The 23,812-nt window shown below is 52.1% G+C and overlaps 1 protein-coding gene across 3 annotated transcripts; it reads right to left on the reverse strand.

The window, feature by feature from the left end:
- Nucleotides 1–38: 38 nt before the first annotated feature.
- LOC140260195 (heparan sulfate glucosamine 3-O-sulfotransferase 3B1-like) lies at nt 39–22,286 on the reverse strand. Of its 3 annotated transcripts, none has more exons than XR_011905511.1 (3): nt 21,712–22,286; nt 2,512–3,199; nt 39–663 (listed from the first exon to the last, which is right to left on the reverse strand). XR_011905511.1 is itself a non-coding variant. In XM_072352258.1 (3 exons), the coding sequence occupies exons 1-2, from the start codon at nt 22,125–22,127 to the stop codon at nt 2,581–2,583; spliced, it is 1,035 nt and encodes a 344-aa protein (XP_072208359.1). In that variant the 5' UTR covers nt 22,128–22,286; the 3' UTR covers nt 39–663; nt 2,559–2,580. The 3 variants fall into 3 exon arrangements, 2 of the variants coding, with proteins under 2 accessions (XP_072208359.1, XP_072208358.1); XM_072352258.1 differs by having other exon boundaries at nt 2,559–3,199; XM_072352257.1 differs by having other exon boundaries at nt 39–3,199.
- Between the last annotated feature and the right edge of the window lie 1,526 nt (nt 22,287–23,812).

The following is a 23,812-nucleotide window of genomic DNA, read 5'->3' on the forward strand; positions in this document are numbered from 1 at the left end:
GTAAAATTAATTTGTGTTTGTACATACCACAAAAATACTCCATTTACATTTTTTTTTTAATCAGATTTTTTGTGGGGATTTTTTTTTTCTTTCCGTTTTTTGTTGTTTTTTTTTTTATTATTATTATTACTATTTTTTTTTTTTAATCATTATTATTTTAAACAAACGGGCTACTCTACAGTACCGTGTTACAGAGAATGCATCACTAATACCTGTACTGCACTTCTGAATACAGGACTGAATGAAACTCAGCCATAAATTAATGTTACAATGTGAAGGAATAAAGTAAACAACAACAACAAAAAAAAACCCCTTCTAAACACACCTCCAAGCTTAAACTTCAAACAAACAAACAAACACCAAAGGTTTTGTTTTTAAATGACGACAACAGAACTCATTCCAGTATTAGCAACCGGACGTACAGCACGGGGAGTTCACCTTTATTGTCACACTGTCAGGTAAGGCCTTTATAGTGAATGAAGTTTACTAACAGACTTCATTACAGAGGGTATCGAGGCAGGGCTAGCTGTTTGCTCACAGGTAGAAGTGTTATTATTCACCCTCTGTATTTCTGCTCTTCTGCAGTAGGGTTGGATAACACAGATGAAGTCTGAGCTGTGCCACGCAGCTGAGGAAGGCATCGGGATATTAAGAAGTTGTATCCTAGAAGAGAGAGGGGATGCTGAATCTTCCAGCACAAAGAACAGGCAGGCACATGCAGCCCAAAGGGAAGCACAGGGCAGGGAAGCCACAGAGTGGGAACTGCTTGGGGAAGGCATGCTTTCTCCTTCTGCACCTTGCATAAGCCAGCTTGTAGGAAGACTGAGGATTTTAGAACCCCTCATCACTCTTTCCCAGCACCAAGTGTTTCCTTCTCACTGCCTCACCCTCTCCATGCAGTTCCATCTCCCAGGCAGACATGGGATTTACAACATCAGTAGGGAATAGAGCCTGGCTAGGCACCAAAGCCCCCAAATGTGCATAGATCCCACCACCACTATGGGTTTCAGCTGTGTTTGTGGGACAGCAGGGTGTGCACTGCTAACCTGCTGGGCCCCACACTCCCATTGCTTTGTTGCCAGAAATGGCTTGGTGCAAGGAGAAGAGGATTTGCACCCCGTTCTCTTTCTGTAGGAAGACGTGTTTGGAGGCAACGTTCACATAGGGAGCTGGTCCTGCCCACTGCAGGTTTGCTACCTGACATCATGCTTGACATCTCCCATTCCTCGAGGACATGCACATGGGGTGTGAACCCCACACTCTCCACCAGCACGGACACGGTACCCAATGGAACACTGCTGTGTCAGCCCACAGCCCATACAGCTTCACCACAGCCCTGCAGGTGTTCAGCTGAGCTCACAGAACCTCTGACAGCAACAAGACATTGGGCGCACACAGCGATTACCAAAACCTTCTGAGCATGCAAAACACACTTGGAGCTTTCGAATGAGCCCTGCCAACCTGTTCTAACATTCCAACACACTCAATTCCACTTTGGGGAAGGATTTCCAAGTCATTGCACATAGCTTGACAGTGAGGTGCTCAGAACCCCCCGTCCTGCCCAACTGCCGGCCTCCCCCTGCTTTTCTATAGGCTTGCCCTTGTTGGCAAAGCAGCATTTTTCCCAGCTCTAAGCACCCACTGCTTCTTGGGAGAGAGCATGGGAACCAAAATACAGAGGGAGCAAAGAGGGACAGCTGTTGTTTCCCTGGGGGGCACTGAGGGGCGCAGTGCCAGGCTCAGACTTGGGGGGGGCTCAAGTGGCTCTGGGGGTGTCTCTGGTTCCTGGCATCTCCCCACATGGGACAGGCGCCACCGTGGCTTCCGAGCAGCACAGAGTGCATTGCACTCACACACATGCATTTTCACATTTGTCCTGCAATCAAGATTTCAAATGCATAGAAGGGACTGTGAGAAAGAGCCTCCTCGATACAAGACGAGGAGCAGCAGGCTGAAGTGTCCACTCTGCAACAAGCATCCCCATTAGGAAAGGAGCACGGGATACCAGGCAGGGGCTCTATGGCTTGGGTTCCCCATGCTCTGACCCACCAGCTCTGCACCCACAGAACCCCTGGGGCGAGGGAGCAGAGACCGGGACACCGGAATAGGGAAAGCAAGTGTTTATAAAGGCCAGATACCCGTAACAAAAATAAACCTGTGCTTTCCCTCCTCCCCCATCCGTTCCCACCCTTCCCTTTTTCATGTTGTTATTTTTTTGCCTATTTTTTTAAAATTATTGTTATTTTTTTTTGCTTTTTTTTTTATTTTTAAATACAAATCTTCTTCAGGAAAAAAATGGAAGCACCGTCTGTTACAAACCAAACCAAAAGAACAGGAGGAGAAAAAAAAAACAACCCAAAAAGAAGAGACATATTAGAATTAAACACGGTGGAATGTTAAACAGGTTACAGGCTACCGTTCTAGCCAGTGCGGTTAGGCAGCTTAGTGAATTAATTGCTTAGGAATTAAAAATAAATTATTATAAAATAGATTTCTGTACATTTTACATACATATATATCTCTTTATATACGCAAACTGTGATGGGCAAAGTAATTACAGGGGACTTTCCCACGCCGGCCTCAGTCCCAGCCGAAGTCCTGCCCCGTCATCTGGTAGAACTTCATGTTGAAGGGCCGGTAGAAGTCCCGCAGCCTCTGCACCACCTCCTGGTCGATGTCGGGGTGGGTCCTGCCTTTCGTTTTCCCCAGGCAGTGGGGTTTGCTGCTGCCCTCCGCCTTCTTCAGGCAGGGGAAGCCCTTGGTTTTGTTGAAGTAGAAGTGTTTGTCGGTGATGATCCTCTTGAGGCCCAGAAAGTCCTGGACCCTGCCCAGCTCCCCCGCGGGGTCGCTGATCAGCCTCTCCCCGCTGACAAAGAGGATCTGCCCGATGGGGAAGTAGAGCAGCCAGTTCTCCAGGTGCTTGGCGTAGATGCCGATCTGGATGGCGCTCCACGAGGTGTCGATCAGGCCCGTAGTCCTGTTTTTGAAGGTCAGGCTCTCAAAGGTGGGGATGTCGGGCTTCTTGGAGAGCGTCTGTGTGTAGTCCGAGATGGCTCTGGTCACGGGGTCCCGCACCACCACGATCAGCTTCGTGCCCTTGGCCATGGAGGAGATGCGGGCTGGGGCCTCCTTGGTGACAAAGTAGCTGGGGGTCTTCTCCATGGTGATCTGCCCCTCCAGGGTCCTGGGCATGAGGTCCCTGCCAGCAAAACATACAGGTTAGATCAACTGGTGAATATGAATAAATCCATTTTCCAATGATCTAAGGGCTATGGGTATTATGATTAAAGAGCACTGTATTAGAAATCCAGTTGAGCCATCTCCCACTTCTCCAAGGGCAGGTGAACCAGGCTGTACTTCACACCTGCAGTGTGGCTGCTCACACCACACCAGGTGGTCAGGATGAGTCCAAAGCAGCACTGTGCATGGCTCAGGTCAGCACCAGACTGATTCCATGCCCAGCCCACAGCTCATCATCCCAAGGGTAACAAGAGGAAGGGCTACTGAAAGCCAGGAGCTCACTGCTGCATGCCCACTCTGCTTTCCTTTAGCATCCCCAATGTGACATTTCTCTCATTTAAGGCAAAAGAGAGCAATTTGCCCACAGCGTGTGCCCAGCTGGTCACTCAACCAGCAGGTTCTCTGCACCCAGCAGAGTATTTCCCTGATGAGAACCAGAAGGAGAACCAAGAGCTGCTGGTGCTGCTCCAGCACATTCCAGCCAGTACCCAGCAAGGACAGCCTCTCTCCTCTGGTCATTTCTAATTAACCATGCAGATAAAAATGGGAGAACTTCCTGAAATTACTGAAATGGCACAAAGCAAGAAGTCATTTTTTCCTAACATCCACTAAACAAGCCTAAATATTTCAGACCCTTTGCCAATGCTTTCCCTTTACAACCCCATGGGACCCGTTTACTCTGGGCTGTGAGACAGTTAAAGACAGCGAGAGGGGAGTCCGTCACAAAATTAAAGCTATAAAACTTGATTAAGTTTTCAAAGCATCCACCCATCGCAGAGAAATGATGGGTGAGTGTGTGATCTGCGAGCCTCCAGCAGCGCTTCCCCAGCTGTATTGCACTGCACACAGAGGCTGCTTGTTCCCCTCCCACATTGCTGTGGATCAAAGATCACTGTGAACCCTCCTGATTCCAAATGCTGCTGCTAACTCGTGCTCATGCCAGTGGTTGCCCTGAGTAAGAAGCAAGGGGAAAAAATGACCCATCAGAGGGTAAATAGCAGGAAAATCCATAATGAACGGTCTGACAGAACAACAAATTGCTGCATGGCCATGGAATTTGGTCAGTAGCTGTTTAGGTAACTGCTGTTTGAGGTAGATTGTACACAGTATTCTATTTCACCTTCTGGCATTAAGTTTATGCAATGTGTTTACTGGCAAGGGACACCCAATGGGCTCTGCACTGCCCTATCCATAGAATCACAGAATCATTAAGGTTGGAAAAGACATCTAAGATCATCAAGTCCAGACCCACACGGGTCGATAGAGCAGTCAGCAGACCTGGGACAAAGGGGCAAACACACTGGGGCAACCTCCAGCCAATGGTGGTGGCAAACCCTAGGGGCTGCCCTCTCAGCATCACACAAATGGAGTTTCTGATGCTGACAAAAGTCAACCCAGCCTATAGGCCTCTGGGATGTGAATGCTGTTGCAAGTCAGGAGCTGGCATGTGCCAACAACCAGAACCAAAACACGGCTCTGACTAACCCTGTACCTCTCTGGCTCACCCTACAAACCGGTAACGCCTTCAGAGAACAGCGCGAGTCAGTAACGCTCAGGGAGGGACTCCTAAATCTAACGTGGGCTGATGTGGATTTTGACAGACTACTCATTAAGTGGTGTCTCTTTTTATGGCCACATTAAATCTGAGCTCTGCATCCTGCGCTGGCCACCAACTGATTTAAGGTTTCAATCCACAAAGGCTTTAATGGCTGGGGACATGCCAAGAGAGGAGACTGCTCTCCATGGTGGGCCCAGGTCCAACTGAAGGCAGTGAGTCCACCAGGTCACTCTGCACTGAGGCCCCAGACATCAAGGTCAACTTCTCCTGCAGGGCTGCTGCAATCAGTGTTTACTGGGCTCCTGGCAATGATGCAAGGCTTATTGTTTTTCCTCCTTGCACAAGAGAGGCCTCAGGGAGGGCTCTGCCCTGTGGAAGAGGAGGAAATTGCTGGGGGCAGAGTTGCTGCGTCAGGTGATGGGATTGGGAAACTCTTAATGAGCATTTCCATGAACTCAGAGGAGCGTCCTGCAGAAGTGGAAGAACACGAGAGGCACCCATAGGGCCAGCAGCACCTGAGCCCACCCCTGGTTTGTGCCTGAGGACATGCAGCGTGTCTTGTTACCAACAGCAGACCCAAGTGAAAAGTGGATGCACAGAAGCTGGAGAGCAGCAGGAGAAGTCAGATATCGTGGCCCTGTGGATGTGGTTTGAACCTCTGACAGCATCACATCCAGGAAAGCAGGGTTTCATTGCACGTGCCTGTCAGTAGCAAGCAGCTTTCCCATGGTTTCCATAAGCTCCCACACAGGCATCACCCATCACGCCGGCAGCCAGAGACAGAGCCTTGGGGACAGGAGGAACTGGTAAGTTTGCTGCTGTGAACTCAGAGAGGTGGAAGAGTCATTGAGGAGGGTTTATTCCCATTCAAACCACACCTGGAGAGGGCAAACTGGCCCAGCTGTAGCACTGCAGCTCCAACACAACACACCAGACGTGTACAATGAGGGAAGCAGGACCAGACTCCATCTCTGAATATTTGCTCCTGAGGCTCCCAGACAGCAAGGGCTGCATGAGTGGTAGATGGAAGAGCTGCAGCCATGGTGTGCTGATGGGATATGGCCCCTCTGGGTCGTACAGACATGGGCAGCTTCCTGATGCAAGGCAGTGATGGCAGAGGTGCAGCCACCACCACTACCTGTATGGGAAAGGGAGATGATAAAGCTGAGGCAGGCCGTGGGAAAGAGAGATCCGAGCACAGACAAAAGCTGCTGCACCAGTCGGGACAGGGCTGGATGGAGACAGAGCAGAGGGCTGCAGTGGATAGCAGGGTGGGAAATAAAGACGGTATGAAAAGCTTGGCAAGCAATCCTCCTGTCTTGTTATCCTCCTGCCTTCTGGCAACCTGGAATCAAAGACCTCTGGAGCCAACGTGAGCACCCAAATCATCCCATTTTATATTGACTGTGGACTGCCTGAGCCTTTTAAACTCTTTTCGCCTTGAGAACATCCCACAGCAGAGAGTCCCAGTGCTGCAGCCCTACCTTTGTACCCTCCCCCTACATCCCCACTAGAGAAGGATGACAGTGCCAGCAGATTCCTGCATCCCTGATTTGAGCCGCCAGCTCCTGGAGGACACATAGGCCCCATGAGACGATGGAGATACAGTGGGATCACAGCCATGAATCTCCTGCAGGCAGAGAGCAGAGCCCCTCGCTCCGAGCTATGAACATGTCAAGAGAGACAGAGGAAAAGCTTTTCCTCTAATGAATATTTCCCCGGTGAAGCTTGCACCCTCCGTAGGCGAAGTGATAGGCTTAGTCTAAAGATGGATTGGCCTACTTTACCTATTAACCACTTAGACTAATGTAATAAAGGTCCTCCTCATTCAAACAGCCCTAATCCCCAGCCCTTCTCAGCTCTGAAGCCCACAATTAGATGGGATGCTAAAATAACCCTGCCAGGCTGCTGCCTGGAGGAGGGGGTTGGACAGGGGGTGGGGGGGGAGTTATTTTGCTTCTTAAGTACAAACTTCTCAAATGTGAAAACTGGACTCAGAGAGACGTAAATTTACAAAGTGGGAATGACAGGTGGCCCCACGGTAATCCAATCCTGAAGGCTAATGCCCTTTGTGGCAGCTTTTGTCTGCACAGGGGGGGGTCCAAGATAATCTGCTGCCACTTCTCCAGGAGGGGCCGGGGGCTGCAGGGACCTCCATGTCCCATGGCTGCGGTGTCGGTGGCAGGTAGGACAGAATGGCACAGAACAGACTGCAGCCTCCTGGGGGAGGAAGGAGGCAGAGCTGTGAGGGATGTGGTGGAGCACAGCAGGGCTGGTAGCATCACCCAGCTGGGAATCCCATGGCAGGGAGGAATGAGTGGTCCCTATACCTGCTGCACTGCAGTGAGTCACTTCTGCCACCACCACTGCATGGTTGCAGTGATGGCTCATTCCGGTCTCAAAGCCCCCCACCTCCACCCCAGTCCTTCAGCTCAATCCCCTCTGGACAGTTGTCTCAGTTTCCCTCTGCAAGGACAACAAAACTGCACTCCAAAAGGAAGAGGGCTATGTCTGTGTAGGCAACTCTAAGAAGAGAAGTGTCGTTAATAGGGAAGAAAGGGGAGAAGAGCAAGTCAAACTATTTCAGATACCAACCATGCTCACATCGAGCTCAGCCCTGTAATTCAGAACCATGTGCTTGGCCACACAACAGTGAGCATGCAAAGCATCCAACCTATTCCTGGCCACTTTGTACCCAAATTTCTGACTGATCTTTCAAGAAAACCAGAAGTGATTTCAGCCCAGACAACCAAATTTTGGAAACATGACAGTTTCTGGGCAAGGTAACCCCAAAACCTCCCAGCAGTCTGACAGAGCACGTGGATCAGATAGACCAGAAATGGAAAAGGCAGATACATTCTCCCAGCCCAGTAGGAAGCTTTTAGCCCTATACCAGCACCAGAGAAACAGCAAAGGTCTGGGAAGCAAAAACCCAGAGCATCACCAGCATCGCAGCACAAGGCCAAAGGACGCCACACTGGACCCATCCTGATCCCATGCCTTTAACCACTGTTCTGTTGGGCAACCGACCCTGTCTCAGTTTCACTGGGATGCAAGAGAACTTCCAAGGCTCCATCCACAAAGCATGGCAGCACCCAGACCCCATTCACTGGTATTTACCATTGGCTTTAAGCTGGCTTTGTGGAGCTTAAATTACACACTGTTATCTCTGTTATCAGTAGCAAGCAAAAACCCCTTATATTTCATACAAGAAAGCAAAAGCTGACACAGACTGTGCTACTTAGGAGGACCTTGAAAGTCCAGGATGAGTTTTACAGAAGACTGGAACATCACCAAAGTCAGAGCCACAGGGACAAACAGCACGGCTGAGTCACCCCACAAGACTCTGAGGATTTAATGGTTGCTTTCCCCCAAAGGCTGATCATAAAATCATCAAGTCACAGAAATATTACTTTAAAGCAGGAACCTGGCAAGCAAGCAAAGGAAGAACGTGAGAATAACAGAGGTTTAACTACACAACAGCTCAGCACTGAGGTCTGAGCACTGAGGCTTTGGCATCACCAATGTGGCTCCCACTTGGCTCACTGTAGGTAGCAGATCCAGCTGGGGGAAAGGGAACACGACGGAGAGGAAGGAGCAGGGAAGATGCAACAAGAAAATTCCTTCCACTTGCTGGTTTATTATTTGATACACGTGAATGTAGCAGAATTTCCCTGCCTTGGGTTGCCCTCTCCTCCCATGGTTGCACTGAGGACCTGTGCCATAACATGTACCTTCTCCTCTTTTTGTTATCAGCCCCAAGAGCAACATGTGTGCCTTTGTCTCAAGCAGGAGCCCGTTGTTTGGGTTGGCCAACTGTACAACAATAAAAGAGAACGGCTGTGAAGCAGCCCCAGCCTTTTTGAAACGGGTGTAACTCTATCCAGCTCCATCAAACACTCGCCACGACATTTACACAAACCAGATGACGGGAATTAATGAATTTTGGGGGTGAGAAAGGGGAGATAAAGGAGAAGGGAAAAGGGGAAAATAATCCATGGGTGTAAAAGTCATGTGTTTCTCACCCTCCTTGCTCCCTGCCCCCAAATCTGCCAGGTCCCTTCACCTGTTGGGGAGTTTGGGGATTAGGAGAGGGAGAGGAAGGTAACAGCATGAAGGCTTCCCATCAAGCAGCCGCTCCTTCTGTGGGCTTTGATGATGTCTGCAGACCCAGGTGTCCACCACCACATGGGAACAGACTCCAGCCATGAAGTCTGATCTCAACTCTTTTGATGCAGGTGCAAACCCCATCACATGCTGGGGTGAGAGTGGGGACAGGAGGCACCAGTCCTTATACTGCATGCAGGCACAGTACAACAGGAAAAGACAGTGCAATACATGATGCATCATCATAGAGCTGCAGCCTATAAGGGTGGGAATAACTTCCAGTAGCAGCAGTGTTAAATGGCAGTGCTGTCTGCATTGGAATGGGATTTGTGCTTTCACTGGAGGGACCGATGTGCCTCAGAGGTTCCATGAGGCTGAGAAGGATATACCCATCCTCAGCAATGGGCACAGAGCACCAGGTAGATCTCTGAGCCTCAGGCTCTTGGCTGAAGCAATTCCCTGCCTCAACACAGACCTGATGTCCAGTGCTGGGAGGAAGAGCTCAAGGGGATGAAATCTTAGGAGGCAGGCATGAAAGAAAGCCCTGCTTGTTGGCTGGGGGTCCCCCAAGCAAAAATCTCGGCAGGTCTCTCTCCCAACCCTTTGTCCAGGACCTTCCCAAACCAACACAGACATTCCATGTGCACAGCCCACCCTGGCTCCTTGCTTTGCTCATCCTGCACTAACTCAGCATCACATTTACAAACGCTCACCAAGAAGTTTCTCTCCTGGAGCCAGGAGAGATATTCATCAGCTCCACCAGTTCATTATATTGGTCCCCTCTTTATGTAAAGTGAGAAGCCTCTTTCTGTCCCTCATCATACTTAAAAGCTTGGAACGTCCACTAAATAATGATCTCGCTGAGGGGAGGGAGGACAGCACTTTACATATCAAAGGGCTGCTTTGGTGGGATTTACAATAATTTGAGATGAAGTGGTAAATATTCCATTCACTCCACTTTATCTCCAGTAATAATTATAATCCTATTACCGAGGTCCCAAGAAAGTGATTGCATTATCATCTAGCAAGCATCTATGTGGATTTCTTGGAGTGGGAAGGCCACAGGCAAGTAAAGGAGGAAAAACAACAAAAGATAGGATTGCCAGCACCTCCCTTCCCCCAGCAGGATTTGGTCTCCATTGTCCCAACGCTTCAATAGCGCTTTGCTCTGAAAATAACAGCTTTTGAGTGCAGAAAGGGGGTGGGGCTGAAATGAGCATCTTGCTCCTCCCGGTCAAGCCCGGTCCCATTCAGGGCCATCAGGTCTCCCCCCCCCCCCCGTTGTAGGTCCGGGCACAAAGAGCCCCTGGTTCCTTTTCCTGGACGGCACGGTGCTTCGATTAAAAGCTAATTGCTGTTTCTGGGTGACTTCTTCAGAATATCACACACAGCAGCGCTGCCCACTGCTCGAGTCATGGGAGATTACTCTGTCACCACTTCCAAGAAGAAAAATAATGATAATATAGGAAAAAAAGACCGTTTTTTTTTTTTGTTTGTTTCAGAGAAGGACAAGGAAGGGGAAATTCAGTGACTGAAGGGGGTAAAACTAACCCTAAGCCCAGCAGGAACCATGCCTGAGCTAACCTACAAAGCAGAACCAAAGGGCCAGCTGTGTCTGCCAAGCTGTGTTTCGCTCCCATGTGCTGCTGCCTCTTGGTGCACCCCATCAGAATGTGTAGCTGTGATTCATCCCCGTGCACCCCTGTCACCTCCATCCCTCTGCCAGCAGCTCTCACCCACGTGCGGTGACTCCAGGCTACAACATGGTGCCCAAGAGTTCAGCCCAAAGTGCTTGTAACATTTCTCCCTATAAATGAAGCAGACAACGGCACTCAGCTCCCAGCAGCACATGCACCAGCCCAGCACAGAGTCCATAGCCCCAAAGTGCTCCCACACCCACTGATTTCCACTCCTAATTTGTAGGAACAGCACTAATCCTCTCAAAGACATTCAAACACCACAGGCACTGTCCTCTGGACATCTCTCCTTACTTCCTGGAGAAGCACTTCCTTGCAACGATGGGATCCCACAGGGTTAAACCCCACGGATGTGAGAATGTGAGTGAGTACAGCTTGCTGGCTTTCAGTGCTTTACTTAGAAGCATCAGGTCCTTCAAGAACCTCAAACCCAGCAGCACCGTGGCTAATGCAGGAACAGAACTGCCCATCAGCCCTGCAGAGCAGAGCAGCCTCCTGGCTACCCCAAAGGGATGTGCCATGGGATCGGATCTTGCACCTTGCCCCAGCGTGGGGCTTGTTATCTTCAGGCTGTCACACTGGGGCTCTGGATCTCTTGTGCCCTGCATCTGGAGGCATTTCCTATCCCTGCTATATTCTTATAACCCAGGAAGCCTACAAGAGGTTATCCCATCAGCTTCATCCCTTCTCCAGGGACCCCCTGTGCCATATGCCTGGGTGGTGGGGAGTCCAACAAGCAGAGCAAACCTCATGCTGGATCCAACAGGCACATCTTCAGTATCTCATGCAGGAGACCACAGCCACTCCAAACATCCCCACATCACTTTAGGACACCATTTCAGAACACCTCACCAACACCTCACAAGCTCCCAGCCAGGACAAGGCTGCAGGGAGATGAACTGAAAACCAGAAGCACACAAAGCTCACTCACCACAGTTCATCCCAGGGATGAGCCACAACACAGGGATGAGCCACAACACAGGGATGAGCCAATGCTTCCACACCCCTTCCCCTTCCCATGCTTTTCCTTGCTTGCCCAGACACCACGTTTCACCCACTGCTATTGGAGAGCTAAAAGAAAAACCCACCAGCTGCAGAGCCAGCCCTTCACTAAACACAGCACGACTCAACAGCCACGGAACAAAATCAACCCAGAGACAGGCAGGACCCATGTTCCCCTCCTGCCCTGTTCATCAATCACAGCCCCACTGAGAGCTCTTTTGTGTCCTTCCCTGTGCACACAAATGAAAGCCCCCCAACCTGTGTGCCTGCACAGGCAGGTAACAAACTGCACCGATAGTGCTGCCTTTTGTTCCACGCCTCTCAGCAGCCTCCCATTTGCACAGGGAGGGCTCTGCGTGCACCTAGACACACACTGCTCCCATGGAGCCCTGCTGTTAGATAAAAGCTTGGTGATAAAGCCCCGTGCTGCCTGCAGGGACACCTCGCTGTTTGTCACTCCTATGGGGGACCCTTGGGATGGGACATGCACACAGGATGTGCAAAGAGACCCAAAAGGAACTGGTGCTGGTGGCAGCTGTGTGACAGTCCTGCTGCTATATGGGGAGCAGAGCAGAGAGGGGAGCACCGAAACTACCTTGTCTGTGCAGCAAGGATCTCATGTGGGCACCTGGAGCCTCTGAGTATCCTCCAAAGCAGCCTGGCTCCTCCACAGAACACAAGAAGGAAGCACTTTGAGTGGCAAGGCCAGGGCAGGCAACAGAGAAGCCTGCAGACAGATGAACATATGCATTAAGAAAGGATTGCACTTCTTTAAAAAGCTACTAGGCAAGCAACTAGTATTGCTGCAGCAGCGCAGGCCTTGGAAAGGACAGCTCAGAAAGCAACCAGCCTCACATCTTCACCACCATCCCACCTAAGAAGGGTGCAGTTCTCTCTTCTGCTCTGTTTGCTGAGAGCCATGTGTGTATGTATGCATGCTGCTAATACAGGCTGAGTTGGGCTGTGAAGCTGCTGTGTAGCCCCAGTTCCCCCCCAGCAGAACCACTTGGAACACTGGGCTGCCTGCATGATGGCTCTGAGCACAACAAGGCAGCCCTCTGTCCATCACAGCTCACTGTCCCAGTCACAAGAGCCACACTGATGAACAAACTTCCTTGCTGCTGAAGGTGACAGCAGCTGCTGGGTGGCACAGCCATGACCTGACCCAGTGTCCATCCAGACACCAACCTGTCCCACCTCGGGGCAAGCTGTGTTTGCCACCCACTGGAACAAAGGCCCAGGAGTTAATACACCGGTGATCCTCTCAGCACTGATCCCTAAATGCATTTTAGCACAGATGGGATTGCCGTCTCACCTCATTCCTTAATGGATTCGTGATTACAGCCAGAAAGGTGTAGGCGGTGCATTGGAAATTAAGCTTCCCATTGTAAACAGATCAGGTTAGTAAGTGACAACAACATTTGTTCAGGATGGGATTTTCTCCCCCAGCATCTCCATTGCTGGTGGGTGCCAGCAATGCTGCAGAGCTCTGGGTACAGCAGAAGGAACATCAACAGCCCTGGGAAGGAATGACTTTCCCAGTGGAGGAGGGAGACAGGCAGCAATTAGGGAAACAAGGAGCAGGTCTGTCTGCAGACACCCCTCCTGCCCCAGTCATTACGTGGGACCACGGCTGGTCATAAGCAGTCAAGAGCTCTTTAAAGAGCAGACTCAGCTGGTGGAGATGCTCTGCTACAAGTACAACAGATGCAAAGCACTTCTTCTAATTAAGAAGGCATTCACTTAATTAGACACTCTGCACTGCCATACCAATGATTTGATCTAATCCTACACACTTGGGCTGTGTTTAGGAGGGCTCTTCACGCTCGCTGCTCACTTCTGACTGCTTGGGTTGTCTTTCTTTGTACCCTGATGGCTGCAGGGCAGGTCCATGGCTGCACTGACAACCCAAAAGGACCTCGTGGAGCAATGGCACACTTGCCAAAACCCAACCACTGGGAGCAGATCCACCCATTGGGCAGGTGGTAGGACCACAAACCAACCCTGGCCTTGGTGCTGAGAGCTGATCTCCTTGTGAACCCACTCCATGCCCCGGCTCGACAGCCCCTGACACAGGGAAAGCAGAGGGCTGGTATGCTGAGGGATGGAGCACAACCCAAGTGAAATGACTTTTCCCTGAACACTGAGAATTCTGAATGAGAGCCATTGTCATTCAGATGAAACCGAGTGTCAGATTAACAAATCAATGGGCACAGGAGATATAAAATGGGTTACCATTGAATCCTTTCAAATACTCAAACATATGGATGAACCAAATGTGAATTGTAATTGACTCACCCGCACCTTTGATCTCTACACCCTTGGGTTCCCAAAGAGACGGCCGGCCCCCTCTGACTGAAACTGAACCAGCTCAGGGCTCCATTGTGAGCCTTCACAAAGCCTTTTCTCTCTGCCTTCATCTCCTGGATGTAGCCACATCCTGGCTCTTGGAAACCGAGACAAGCCAGCTCAGCCTCAGAGAGCCACAGGGCTGCAGGAGGGCAGCTCAAGTCTCTGGGATGCAATCTCTTGCATAGAGCCCATCAGCCATGAAGGATCAGCAAAAGAAAACAATCAAGTGTGCAGCAACGATGCTCACTGCTCCACTCATCCTGGAGCTGGCCATGGGGTCTGCTTTGGACCTTCCAAGAACTTTGCTGATGTGCTCTGCAGCATGGATGTGCCCTGACTTCAAAACCCTTCCTGATCTGGAAGTGTTGAAAGCTGCCCTGCTCCTCCTCCCAGCAGCATCACTTCTACTTGATGAAAAGACACAGCTTTTAGTTTTCCTGGGAGGTTTCTACAGCTACATCAAGAATAACCTGAATATAAACTAAATTTTACCCCTAAATGTTTACCTCCAGAGTTTGCATAGAGATTCAACCCATTTTGGATATCTATCCAAAGACTCTTTGGAACAGGAGAAAAAACAAGCATTGGTTTTGATGCTGCACTAATCTCAGCTCCAGAGGAGTCACACAGCAAGCATTTGTTGGGCTCTAATTTCATGCCTCGTTACATCAGGTTGCTCTAGGCCTTCTAGAAAACCCAGCACAGTCCATTCCTCCACCTCCAGGTTCCCAACTGCACACCAACCAACCTTCTGTGGACCCAAACCAAAGTCTCCTTATTATCATGGTGGCAAGTAAAAGCTCTATGCAGCTCAGTTACTGCTATGCTGAGCCTCACAGCAACAGCAGTCTTGAAGCACTTGTTGCTGAAGGGAAATCCCAACAGCTCCTCCAGTACTGGGCATCAGCATAGAGGGCAGAGATGCTGCATGAGTCCCCTGTCTCCATCCCCAGCAAGAAGAGTGGGTTTAATGGGGGTCTTGGGGAACTTGGGGGCCTGGGGAAGGCTTTGCTCTGCCCCCCACCATTCTCCAGCTCAGCCCCAGCCCTGCAGCTGCTCAGCACAACTGGTGATATGGGCTGGGACGGCTGAGAGCAACAACTGCATGGCTCAGAGCAGAGGAACCCAGCGAGGAAACTGCCACAAGGAGGAAACTCCTGTGCTCCTAATCTGCTTTAGGAGTGCATGAGCTTGCTGTTTATATATAGCTTAATTAATTATTACACTGCATTTAGCAGTGTGACCTTAAAGCCATCTCTGGGGGGAGCCAGCAGCCCCAGTGCAGCGGGGCAGTGTGTGAGGCACCCGGACACCCCTCCCTGCATCAGACTATAATTAAGAGGCTTCGAAACAGGCTCCTGGCCCCTCTCAGCTCACAAAACACTAACCTGCTATTCCACTTCTGCTTTGGCAAGGCCGGTATCTTCTCCTAAGGCTTTGCTCGTTGCTCAACAATCCCTGTTAGCTATTCCTTCTGAAAACACCATGCAGACAGCCCAAGGCTTGTTAGATAGGAGATCCGCTCAGAGGGGAAATTTTATAAGGAAGCTGTGAGCTCTGTGTGAAGCTGCAGCAAGCTGAGTGCACAGCACTAGGGAGGACAGCAGGGCTTTGCTGATCCCCATCCAGCTCCCCGAGGAGTGGCAATGCTGCGGCTGCTCAGCTCTGTTTGCAGCCTCACTGCCCAGAGACACAGCAAAGTGAAGGCAGACAAAAGGGGATGTTCAGGGATGCCCACCGACCCCATCACCCCACCGAGCACCTCTGGCTGCTCTCTCATCCCACCCTGTGTGCAGAGGTGGGGGATGGCAGTACAACTGGCTCAACGGGTGGTCACAGGGGGGCGAGAGCCTGCAAGCATCACTGTTCACCATCCCTTATCTGGTGCACCGGGCAGAGAAAGCTGCCGCCTCCCCCCGGTTGACTCCAGCACCTCGTGCCTTCCTTCCAAGTCTAACACAGCTTAAACCCCCCCCAAACACCCAGCAGCAGGCATGCCAGAGCTTCAGGCCGTGCCAGTTTTTAAGCAAATATTTCACAGCCCGACAAAGCAGCAGAGCACTTGGTGAATAAAGCATCGGGGTTTTGTCCTCCCCCTAGTGACGGAAGGTCTCTGCTCTGAGCGCTCAGCTTCCTGCACACGGGGACCTTCACACTCAGCGAGGGATGTGTAACATATACATCCACCTATACTGCTCTATGCAGGCCTATAAAAGAAAATCCTATGCACAATCCCCACTTGCTGCTGGAAGAGCCGACTGCAGGGCTGCCAGCAGCTCACACTGCTGGGAACTGGCTGTGCCAGCTCAACAGGGAGGCTCCAAAATCGCTCCCTTTCTCACACAGCAGGCACTCCAGTGGATTTCAGGAAGGCCCTACATCAGCACAGCATGGGCTGGCTGGGTCACAGCTCTGATTTGGAGCAGTGTAATACTGGCAGGATGGCACTGCATCAGCTTCATGAGTGGGACCTCAAGCTGCAGGTAAGCTCGGAGTTGGATGCTCCGCTGCTGTAACAGAGTCAAAGCAGCACTAAGTCACGGCGTCCCTCAGCGGGGACAGATACTGAGCACAGCTGGCTCCAGGGTGTTCTTGAGGAACTGAAAGGACATGCAAAGCATTTAAAACAACGTGGCATTTTTCTTTCAGTTCTCACCTTCCCTGCTACCCGCTGTGCGACGGGGCCTTGTCGTGCTCATGTATTCCAACAGAAGAAGGAAAGGAAAAAAAAGAAGTGAATTATTCATTGACTCGCAGTCAGTGTGAGGTCTTCTGCAGGCACTTCTGTATGGCTTCCCCTCGGATGTTCCTACCAGCATCATTACAACCCCCAACTGCCCCAATGTCTGAGCCTCTCCATACAGCCCCCAAGGCAGAAGCACGCACATCTCCAGAGCCAGCAAACTGATTTGGGATGCCAGCAGCCCGCAAACAGCCCCTCACATGCCCATTCCTCTCCTCCTGAGGTCCCTCATGTCCTCCAGCATTCAAGGCCACCATCCATGAGTGTTCTCTTGAAGCTTCAGAGCTATTGCAAAGAGAAAAAGCCACCGCAGGGAACCTCTGAAGAAGAAATAAGAAGAACTCAGCTTCTTTCTGCAGCACTTATGAATGAACAGTAAGGCCTTCTGCATATCACGCCTGCACAATCCCTGATGTCCCAGGCAAAAGGAGCAAGGAGGACTCTTTGCTGGGACCTTGGTGACCCTTCTGAATGTGGCTCTGGGCACCTCACAACCACCTCCATGGAACCACATAATATCCCGAGCTGGGAGGGACCCACAGGGACCACCAAATCCAACAGCATCACCAGGACCCCAAATTAACCCAGGTTGCTAACCAACACATCACCCCTGAACCCCTCCTTGCTGTTAACAAAGACATGGGCCATCAACCCAGGCCAAGCTCCTCACAGAAGAACCCAGCATTCATTGCTCATGAGCTTATTAAGAAACTTCCCATCAGCTGCTGAAAGACCTGAAATTGGGCAAGCCCGGTACAGTCAGCAAGTCCCAACCCAGCACTTACTCACCACGAGGAGGAGGCATCCCCTCCAGTCACTCCCTGCAGGGTGACAACAGGTAGCATGGATAGCCCCTGACCCCCTAATTACGCTGCTGAAATAACGAGCCCTGGGATTTGTTGTTCTTGGAGCCACGTGCTGCCCGTCCCGCTCCCTGTGACCCACTGCTCACCCACGGTCACACCGGCGAGAAGAGGTGAGCGCTGCTGCTGAAAGATCACTTAATTAGGATGGATTAATGACACCGAGTCCGAGCTGGAGCAGACAGAGCAGTTCAGCGAGCAGGGCTTGATGGTGAAACAAACACAGGATCTGGCCAGCTCTGAAATACAGCTCCATGAGGGCAAGTTTTAGAGCCACCCCATCCAGCCTTGCGAAGCCTTGGAAGCGTATGGGGAAGGAGATCACAAAGCTCAGCCCACCACAAAAAAATACACTAAAAAAACCAAACCCACAAACCCCCCCTCAGCCCAGCGCCCAGCCCATAGCTTTCCTCCCATTGCTCCCATGCCCGGGTGCAGCTCGCGGTGCTGCCATATCGATGCCGCAGCCCACCACGTCCCCCCCAACGCATGGCCAACGCAGCGGAGCTCAGCAGCTCGACAGGTGAGGCCGTGAAACCCGATCACTGCAGACAATGTCGTCCCCCCCAGCGTCGTGCTGGGAAGGCCTCGTCACGTGCATCGTATCGGGCAACATGCTGGAAGCGCAGCGGCGGCGCTGAAACCCTCAGCGACACGAATAATCTTTGCCATCTGTTTGAACAACTCAACCTTCCTCAGATCTGGAGGAATGATCCCATGCGAACACAAGGGCCTTGCTGACTGATTCCAGCAGCCCCAGCTCCCGCCATCCGGGGCTGTTCGCTAAGGAAATTGGCCCGATGGCTTTGGCATACATGGTGGAAGCAAGACCCTGATCCTATGGGCACAGCACTGGGCTGGGAATAACCCCCACTCAATCCAGCACAGTGCAATGCAATGCCGAGATCTGATTATCTACATATCACAAACCTCTATATACATAAAAAATACGGGCTGATCGATACGTACGGATACATCTAATATTTGTTATTATTTTTTAATACGGAAAGCAAATAAAATCTCCAAAGGGTTTACAAAGCGACCCTGGAGAACGTAACCATCCCATTGGGATGTGCTCGTAGGCAGCACTGCAGTGGGGGCACTGCTCCTTGCTGCAAGAATTGCCTCTATTCCCAAACTCGCCAGCGATGAGAAGCCTCCCGGAGCAATGGCAGTTAGCAAGCAGCTGGCTGGGGGGGACAGAAGACATCGGGGTGTTACACTCACTACCACCATAAATTCAGGCTTTACAATGGCCAAAAGCGGGGTAAAATTCTGCTATATTACTATTACATAAAATACAAAAGGGGGGGGTGGGAAGAGAAGACAGTCTGGCTCCTTGAGCAGACACAGCCAGGGCACGGGGTCTGACTGTGGGCTGCGTGCTCACATATAGACCAGCAATGGGCAGCGGGGCCACGAGTGCGCAGTGCAGCCCCACAAGGCACAGGGCTGAGCCCACGGGGCCCAGCATGAGAAATAAAGGGGGAAAAAAAAAAGTAAAACAAACAAACAAGCAAACAAACAAACAAATCCATTCCCAAAACATGTAACCCCAACAGCGTGATGTTGTTTCCTTACTGTACATTAATAAGAGGACAAAAGGGTTTCAAGTGCCCGCCCTATTAAAAATAAGCCATTATTGCCTGAAAAGAAAGGGAACTAAATATATATTTAGTATTTTATATATATATATATATATGCATATATATATATATAGTGTATATATTTATCTATATTTTTCCTTGTATCCCGAGGAGGCAAACCCCACACCAGCAGCACCCCGTACACACACAGCAGCTCCCTGCAGGCTGCTGGCGGTGCAGCCAGACCAAGGAAATTCATTTATCACCCCAAAGTTCCACGTGCTCCTCACAATTAGTTCTCAGTGTGGCAGGATCCCATTCCTCCTCTGTCATGGTGGATATTTTCCCTCGGAGTTCTTAACATGTTGCTTTCATTACCAGGGAAAGCCCCGCAACACGCACACGGGGCTCTTTCCATTGGATTCCCAGCTATCTCACTGTTCGTTTTGCCCTCTCTTCCCTCTGCTTTTTAGCAGCTCAGCTCGCCTTGATGCTGTTCTGCCTTCTGCAAGTATAGGGGGGAATGTGTTTTATTCCATTTAAACTCTTCCATGTGATACAAATGGAGGAAGAAAAAAGTTTGCTCTCCCTCCTTCCCAAGTTCCTCACCGCGCGCGGGACGTTCCGGCACGGCACAGCACTGAGATGGGTACAATGAGCCACAAATACACCCCAAATTTAAACTCTTATCAAAGTGAAACAAACCAAATCGCCTCTCATCGATCCACACAGAGTTTCCATTGGAGGATGGCACTGCAAAGCGGGACGAAATGCGAAGAGAAAAAGGAAAGGAGAACACAACCAAACCAAAGCGAAACTCCCAGATCCGACCCTGATCAGCTCAGATCCGTGGGAATAAAATCTCCTTCCAGCAGCCAGCAGCTGTGTCTCCATCGTTCCAATGGCGATGGGTTGAAGAGGCAGAGATGGGCACAGAACGGCCCCACGGCGGGCGATGTGAGAGCCCCCAAGCAGCAGAGCTGAGGCGTGCCCTGCTCAGCAAGGCAGATATTTTACAGCGGGTTTTATCTGGTTTTATGGGGCCGTTAACAAGCAAACACAAACGCTTCTCCTTATTGATGCTGAGATAATAAATAAAAGCCTCAGTGGGGCTCGTGGCAATAAGCACACTCCTGCGGAGAGCCGAGGAACCAAAACGCATCGAGGTTCGGGGCGGTTTGCAGCCACGCAGGGTCTGATTTGTAACACCGAAATTCATCCCGCCCAATTCCTGCGTCTCATTCAAACCCAGCTCAGAAATAAGGCAGAATTTGCAAAGCACTCAGCCATTATTTGGGTGAATATTACCATCCTCCTCAGTGCACTCAGCACGATTTCGCCTTCCTTCCCCTCAACCCATTCAAGCTACAGCCTCCCAAAGCACCACAGCCTGGGAGCTGCCCAGAACTTGGCTTATAGCAGCAAAAAAACCCCACAGCAAAGTGCACACAGGGATAGGGCCCACACTGCTGGAAACGGAGCAGCTGATGAGAAGAAACCATGGAAGAAGTTGTGCCCAACTTCGATGACAGCTCCTCCAAACGTTAAAAATTACCCCCCCCTCCCCGTGCTGGGATAACAGACTGGTGCAATCATCAGCGTTATTCTCTCTTTCTCCCCCCTTCCACCTCTTCCTTGTAAAAGATTAATCAACCATTTTATGGTCTAATTTAGGCGCCTAATTAAAAACAGAGTTCAACACCTACAACACCGTTTTGCTAATAAATCCTGACAGCTCCTCCGCTCCGCAATATGCGGGTTCTCCTTCCCAAACGCCGAGTTAATGTTTGATGGGATATCAGTCTCACCCCGCGGCCGTGGGACGCCGCATCCTCCGCTCCAACCTCAGCAATCCACTCCACGAATCAGCCCGATCTTAACCCGCATCTCCTTCGAGACGGGATGGAGGCACCGAAATCCCATCCAACGATCAGGGCCGGAGGGTGAGCTGGAGGGCTGTTACAGCTCCGAACTCCGCCGCTGTACCCGCCGGCTCCGAGCTGCTTCGGTACCGCACGGATCGGCTCCGAGCGCTCCGGGATGCGGTGTCCGCACGGCCGCCGCTCCGCTCCAATTTTCAACTTCTAATCAACGCGTTTCTCGCCATGTAACCCCTTTCCTTTCCCCCCCCCTCCCTCCTTTTTATTTATTCACATCTATATATGCATATATAGACATAAATATATGCATTTTTTTCGGTGGGGTTTCCGCTGAAAGCCGCGATCCGGAGCGAGTTCTCAACTCGGAATAAGCAACGCAGCGCAGCGCACAGGGACCGCCCCGCAGCGACAGCGCTGCCCGCTCCGAGAACGGCCGGAGGAGAGATCAAAAACCAACCCGGAGCACGGAAAGAGCCGGGGAAGGAAAAATTAACCTTTAACTCTATTTCAAGATGACGGGCGCTTTGACGAACGCGAAGCCCGAAAGCCGCCCGGCCGCCGCCCGCCCCGCCTCGGACAGCGCACCCCGCGCGGAGGGTTGATCGGAACTTGTAGGGTTTGGGGGGTTATTTCTCGTTTTTTAAGGGTATCCGGACTCCCCCCCTCCCCTCCTCGTCCCGTACCTGTACCAGGCGAGGCCCCGCTCGTAGTTGCGGTCGAAGAAATGGGGCTCGGCGCCGACGGCGCGCACGTCGGGGTGCACCCGCAGGAACTCCAGCAGCGCCCGCGTGCCGCCCTTCTTCACGCCGATGATGATGGCCTGCGGCAGCCGCTTGCTGCCCGAGCCGTTGAGGAAGGCGGAGATGGGGCTGAGGGCGGCGGGCGCTGCCCGCGGTTCCCCGGGGCCGTTCTCCTCCGGTGGGGCGGAGCCGCGGGGCGCCAAGCCGGGCAGCGCGGCGCAGGAGCCGGCGCACGAGTAGAACATGTAGAGCCAGAGGAAGAGCATGATGGAGAGCAGCAGCAGCCTCCGCTTTAGCGGCAGCAGCGGCGACGGGAGCGCGCCGGGCACATCGAGGCAGCGGTTCAAGCGCTGCCCCATGTGCCCGCGGGCGCGCCGGGCTGCATGGCTGGGGCCGCCCGCCCGGCTGGCTACCGCCCGGCCCGGCTCAGCGCGGGGACGACGACGCCGCCGCCCGGCGCCGCATGGGTTCCCCCCCCCCCGCGAGCCCCGGCCCCGCGGCCGCCACCCGCCCCTCGGCCCCCGGCCGCTGCCCGCACAGCGCCGCTCTCCCCGCCGCCGCCGCGGGCGGCGCAGGCAAAGGCAGCGGCGGGGGCGGAGAGCGAGGCCGGCCGACGGGCAGCGCCGGTAGCCAATCAGCGCCGAGCCAAGCCGCATAATGAGCCCGACCTCAGCCTATGAGAAGGGAAGGTGGGCCGAGAGGGCGGAGCGCCGGCGAGGTGGGCGGTGAGGAGAGGCGCTGATTGGCTGAGCGCCCGGCAGGGCCGAGAGCAGCCCGAGGCTCGCAGCGCACGGTGCCGGAGCGGGCGGCCCCGAGTGCGGCCATGGAGCCGCAGGCCGTCCCAGCCCGGTCAGGATGGGGCCCGAGGTCGGTGGGCTCTCGGGATGATGACAGCCTTCATGTGGGAGGTTCCCCCCCCGCCGCCCCCCAGGGCTCTCACTCAGGAATGTGAAGCAGACCCACCCTTATCCCCAAACCAGGTTTAATGGCACAGAGCTTAATTGCTAAGAGTAAAGACGACGGTTCAGAGGTCTCTGTGCTGTTCAGACACACACACATAAAGAGCCATAAGAGAAGATAATGCAGTTCTGGGTTATACCTGTCAGCCCACGTTACCCTCAGCTCCTGCAGCTCCTGGGCAGGTGGGATCTGTACCATGCACTGCGTGGGTGCCCCATCCCTGGAGGTGCTGCCATGTTGTGTCTGAAAGTGCAGAGAACACTGGATAAGATGGACCCGACCCCAGAGCACAGCTGCTGTGATGGAACCAGAGGGTCACCCAGAGGGTAAGAGCAGGGCTAAGAGCACTCCGGACCTATCAGTGCTGGTGCCAGTGCACCATCCTGCCTGCCAAAGCACTGGGAGCGCATCTGCTGGTGGAGAGAGTCCGTGCTGCAGCTACGGAGTCAAACAGCAACGCACTGCAAAGCACTTCTCTGCTGCGAGCTAAAATAGATGGCGTTGCTGGGCTATCTATGGTGCAGAAGGGGGATGTGAAGCAAGCAGGGATGGAACACAGGAGGAATCGCTTTCCAGTTTCACTCGGTGTGTTGGTGAAGCTCTGCCGGCTGACCCAGAATGATGGGAGCAGAATGATACAGGAGGTGGCCACATAAAGCCCACAAAGCAGTGGCTGCTCAGCAGGTGACACCGTGGCTGTGCCCACCTCCCCACCCTGAGCTCCTGCTGCTGCCTGCACAGCAAAGAGGAAAACCCTTCAGATGGAGTAATTCTCATTGTTCCTTATGTCTTACCAGCACCGGCCGGGATAACATCAACAAAATGTCATAGAAAGTTTGGTTTAAGCTCTTAATATATGTCAGCTGTAGCTTGTAAAAGTTGGATTGGCTTTTTAAGCAAAATAGCCCCAAGACAGGTTTTACTGTAATTGTATCTTCTGCAGTTGGGAGTTTTCTCCTTAGGAGTGGCAAAGGAGAGAGTTATCACTGAGGGGTCCGGGCAGAGGGGGGGCAGCTCTATGGAGCATCAATGGGGAGGAAGGGCACAAATAGAAGTGTGGGGCTGCAGTGCTCGTTGTGCTTCC

The sequence above is a fragment of the Excalfactoria chinensis genome, chromosome 17 (genome assembly GCF_039878825.1).
Source record: "Excalfactoria chinensis isolate bCotChi1 chromosome 17, bCotChi1.hap2, whole genome shotgun sequence".
In the NCBI taxonomy this organism is placed as follows: Eukaryota; Metazoa; Chordata; class Aves; order Galliformes; family Phasianidae; genus Excalfactoria; species Excalfactoria chinensis.

Bases quoted from the DNA above. Each gene is read 5' to 3' on its own strand.
- LOC140260195 (XM_072352258.1), bottom strand. From the start codon at position 22,127: ATGGGGCAGCGCTTGAACCGCTGCCTCGATGTGCCCGGCGCGCTCCCG. The intron at 3,200-21,711 runs GTACGGGACGAG...TTTTGCTGGCAG, and splicing joins CGGGGCCTCGCCTGGTACAG to GGACCTCATGCCCAGGACCC.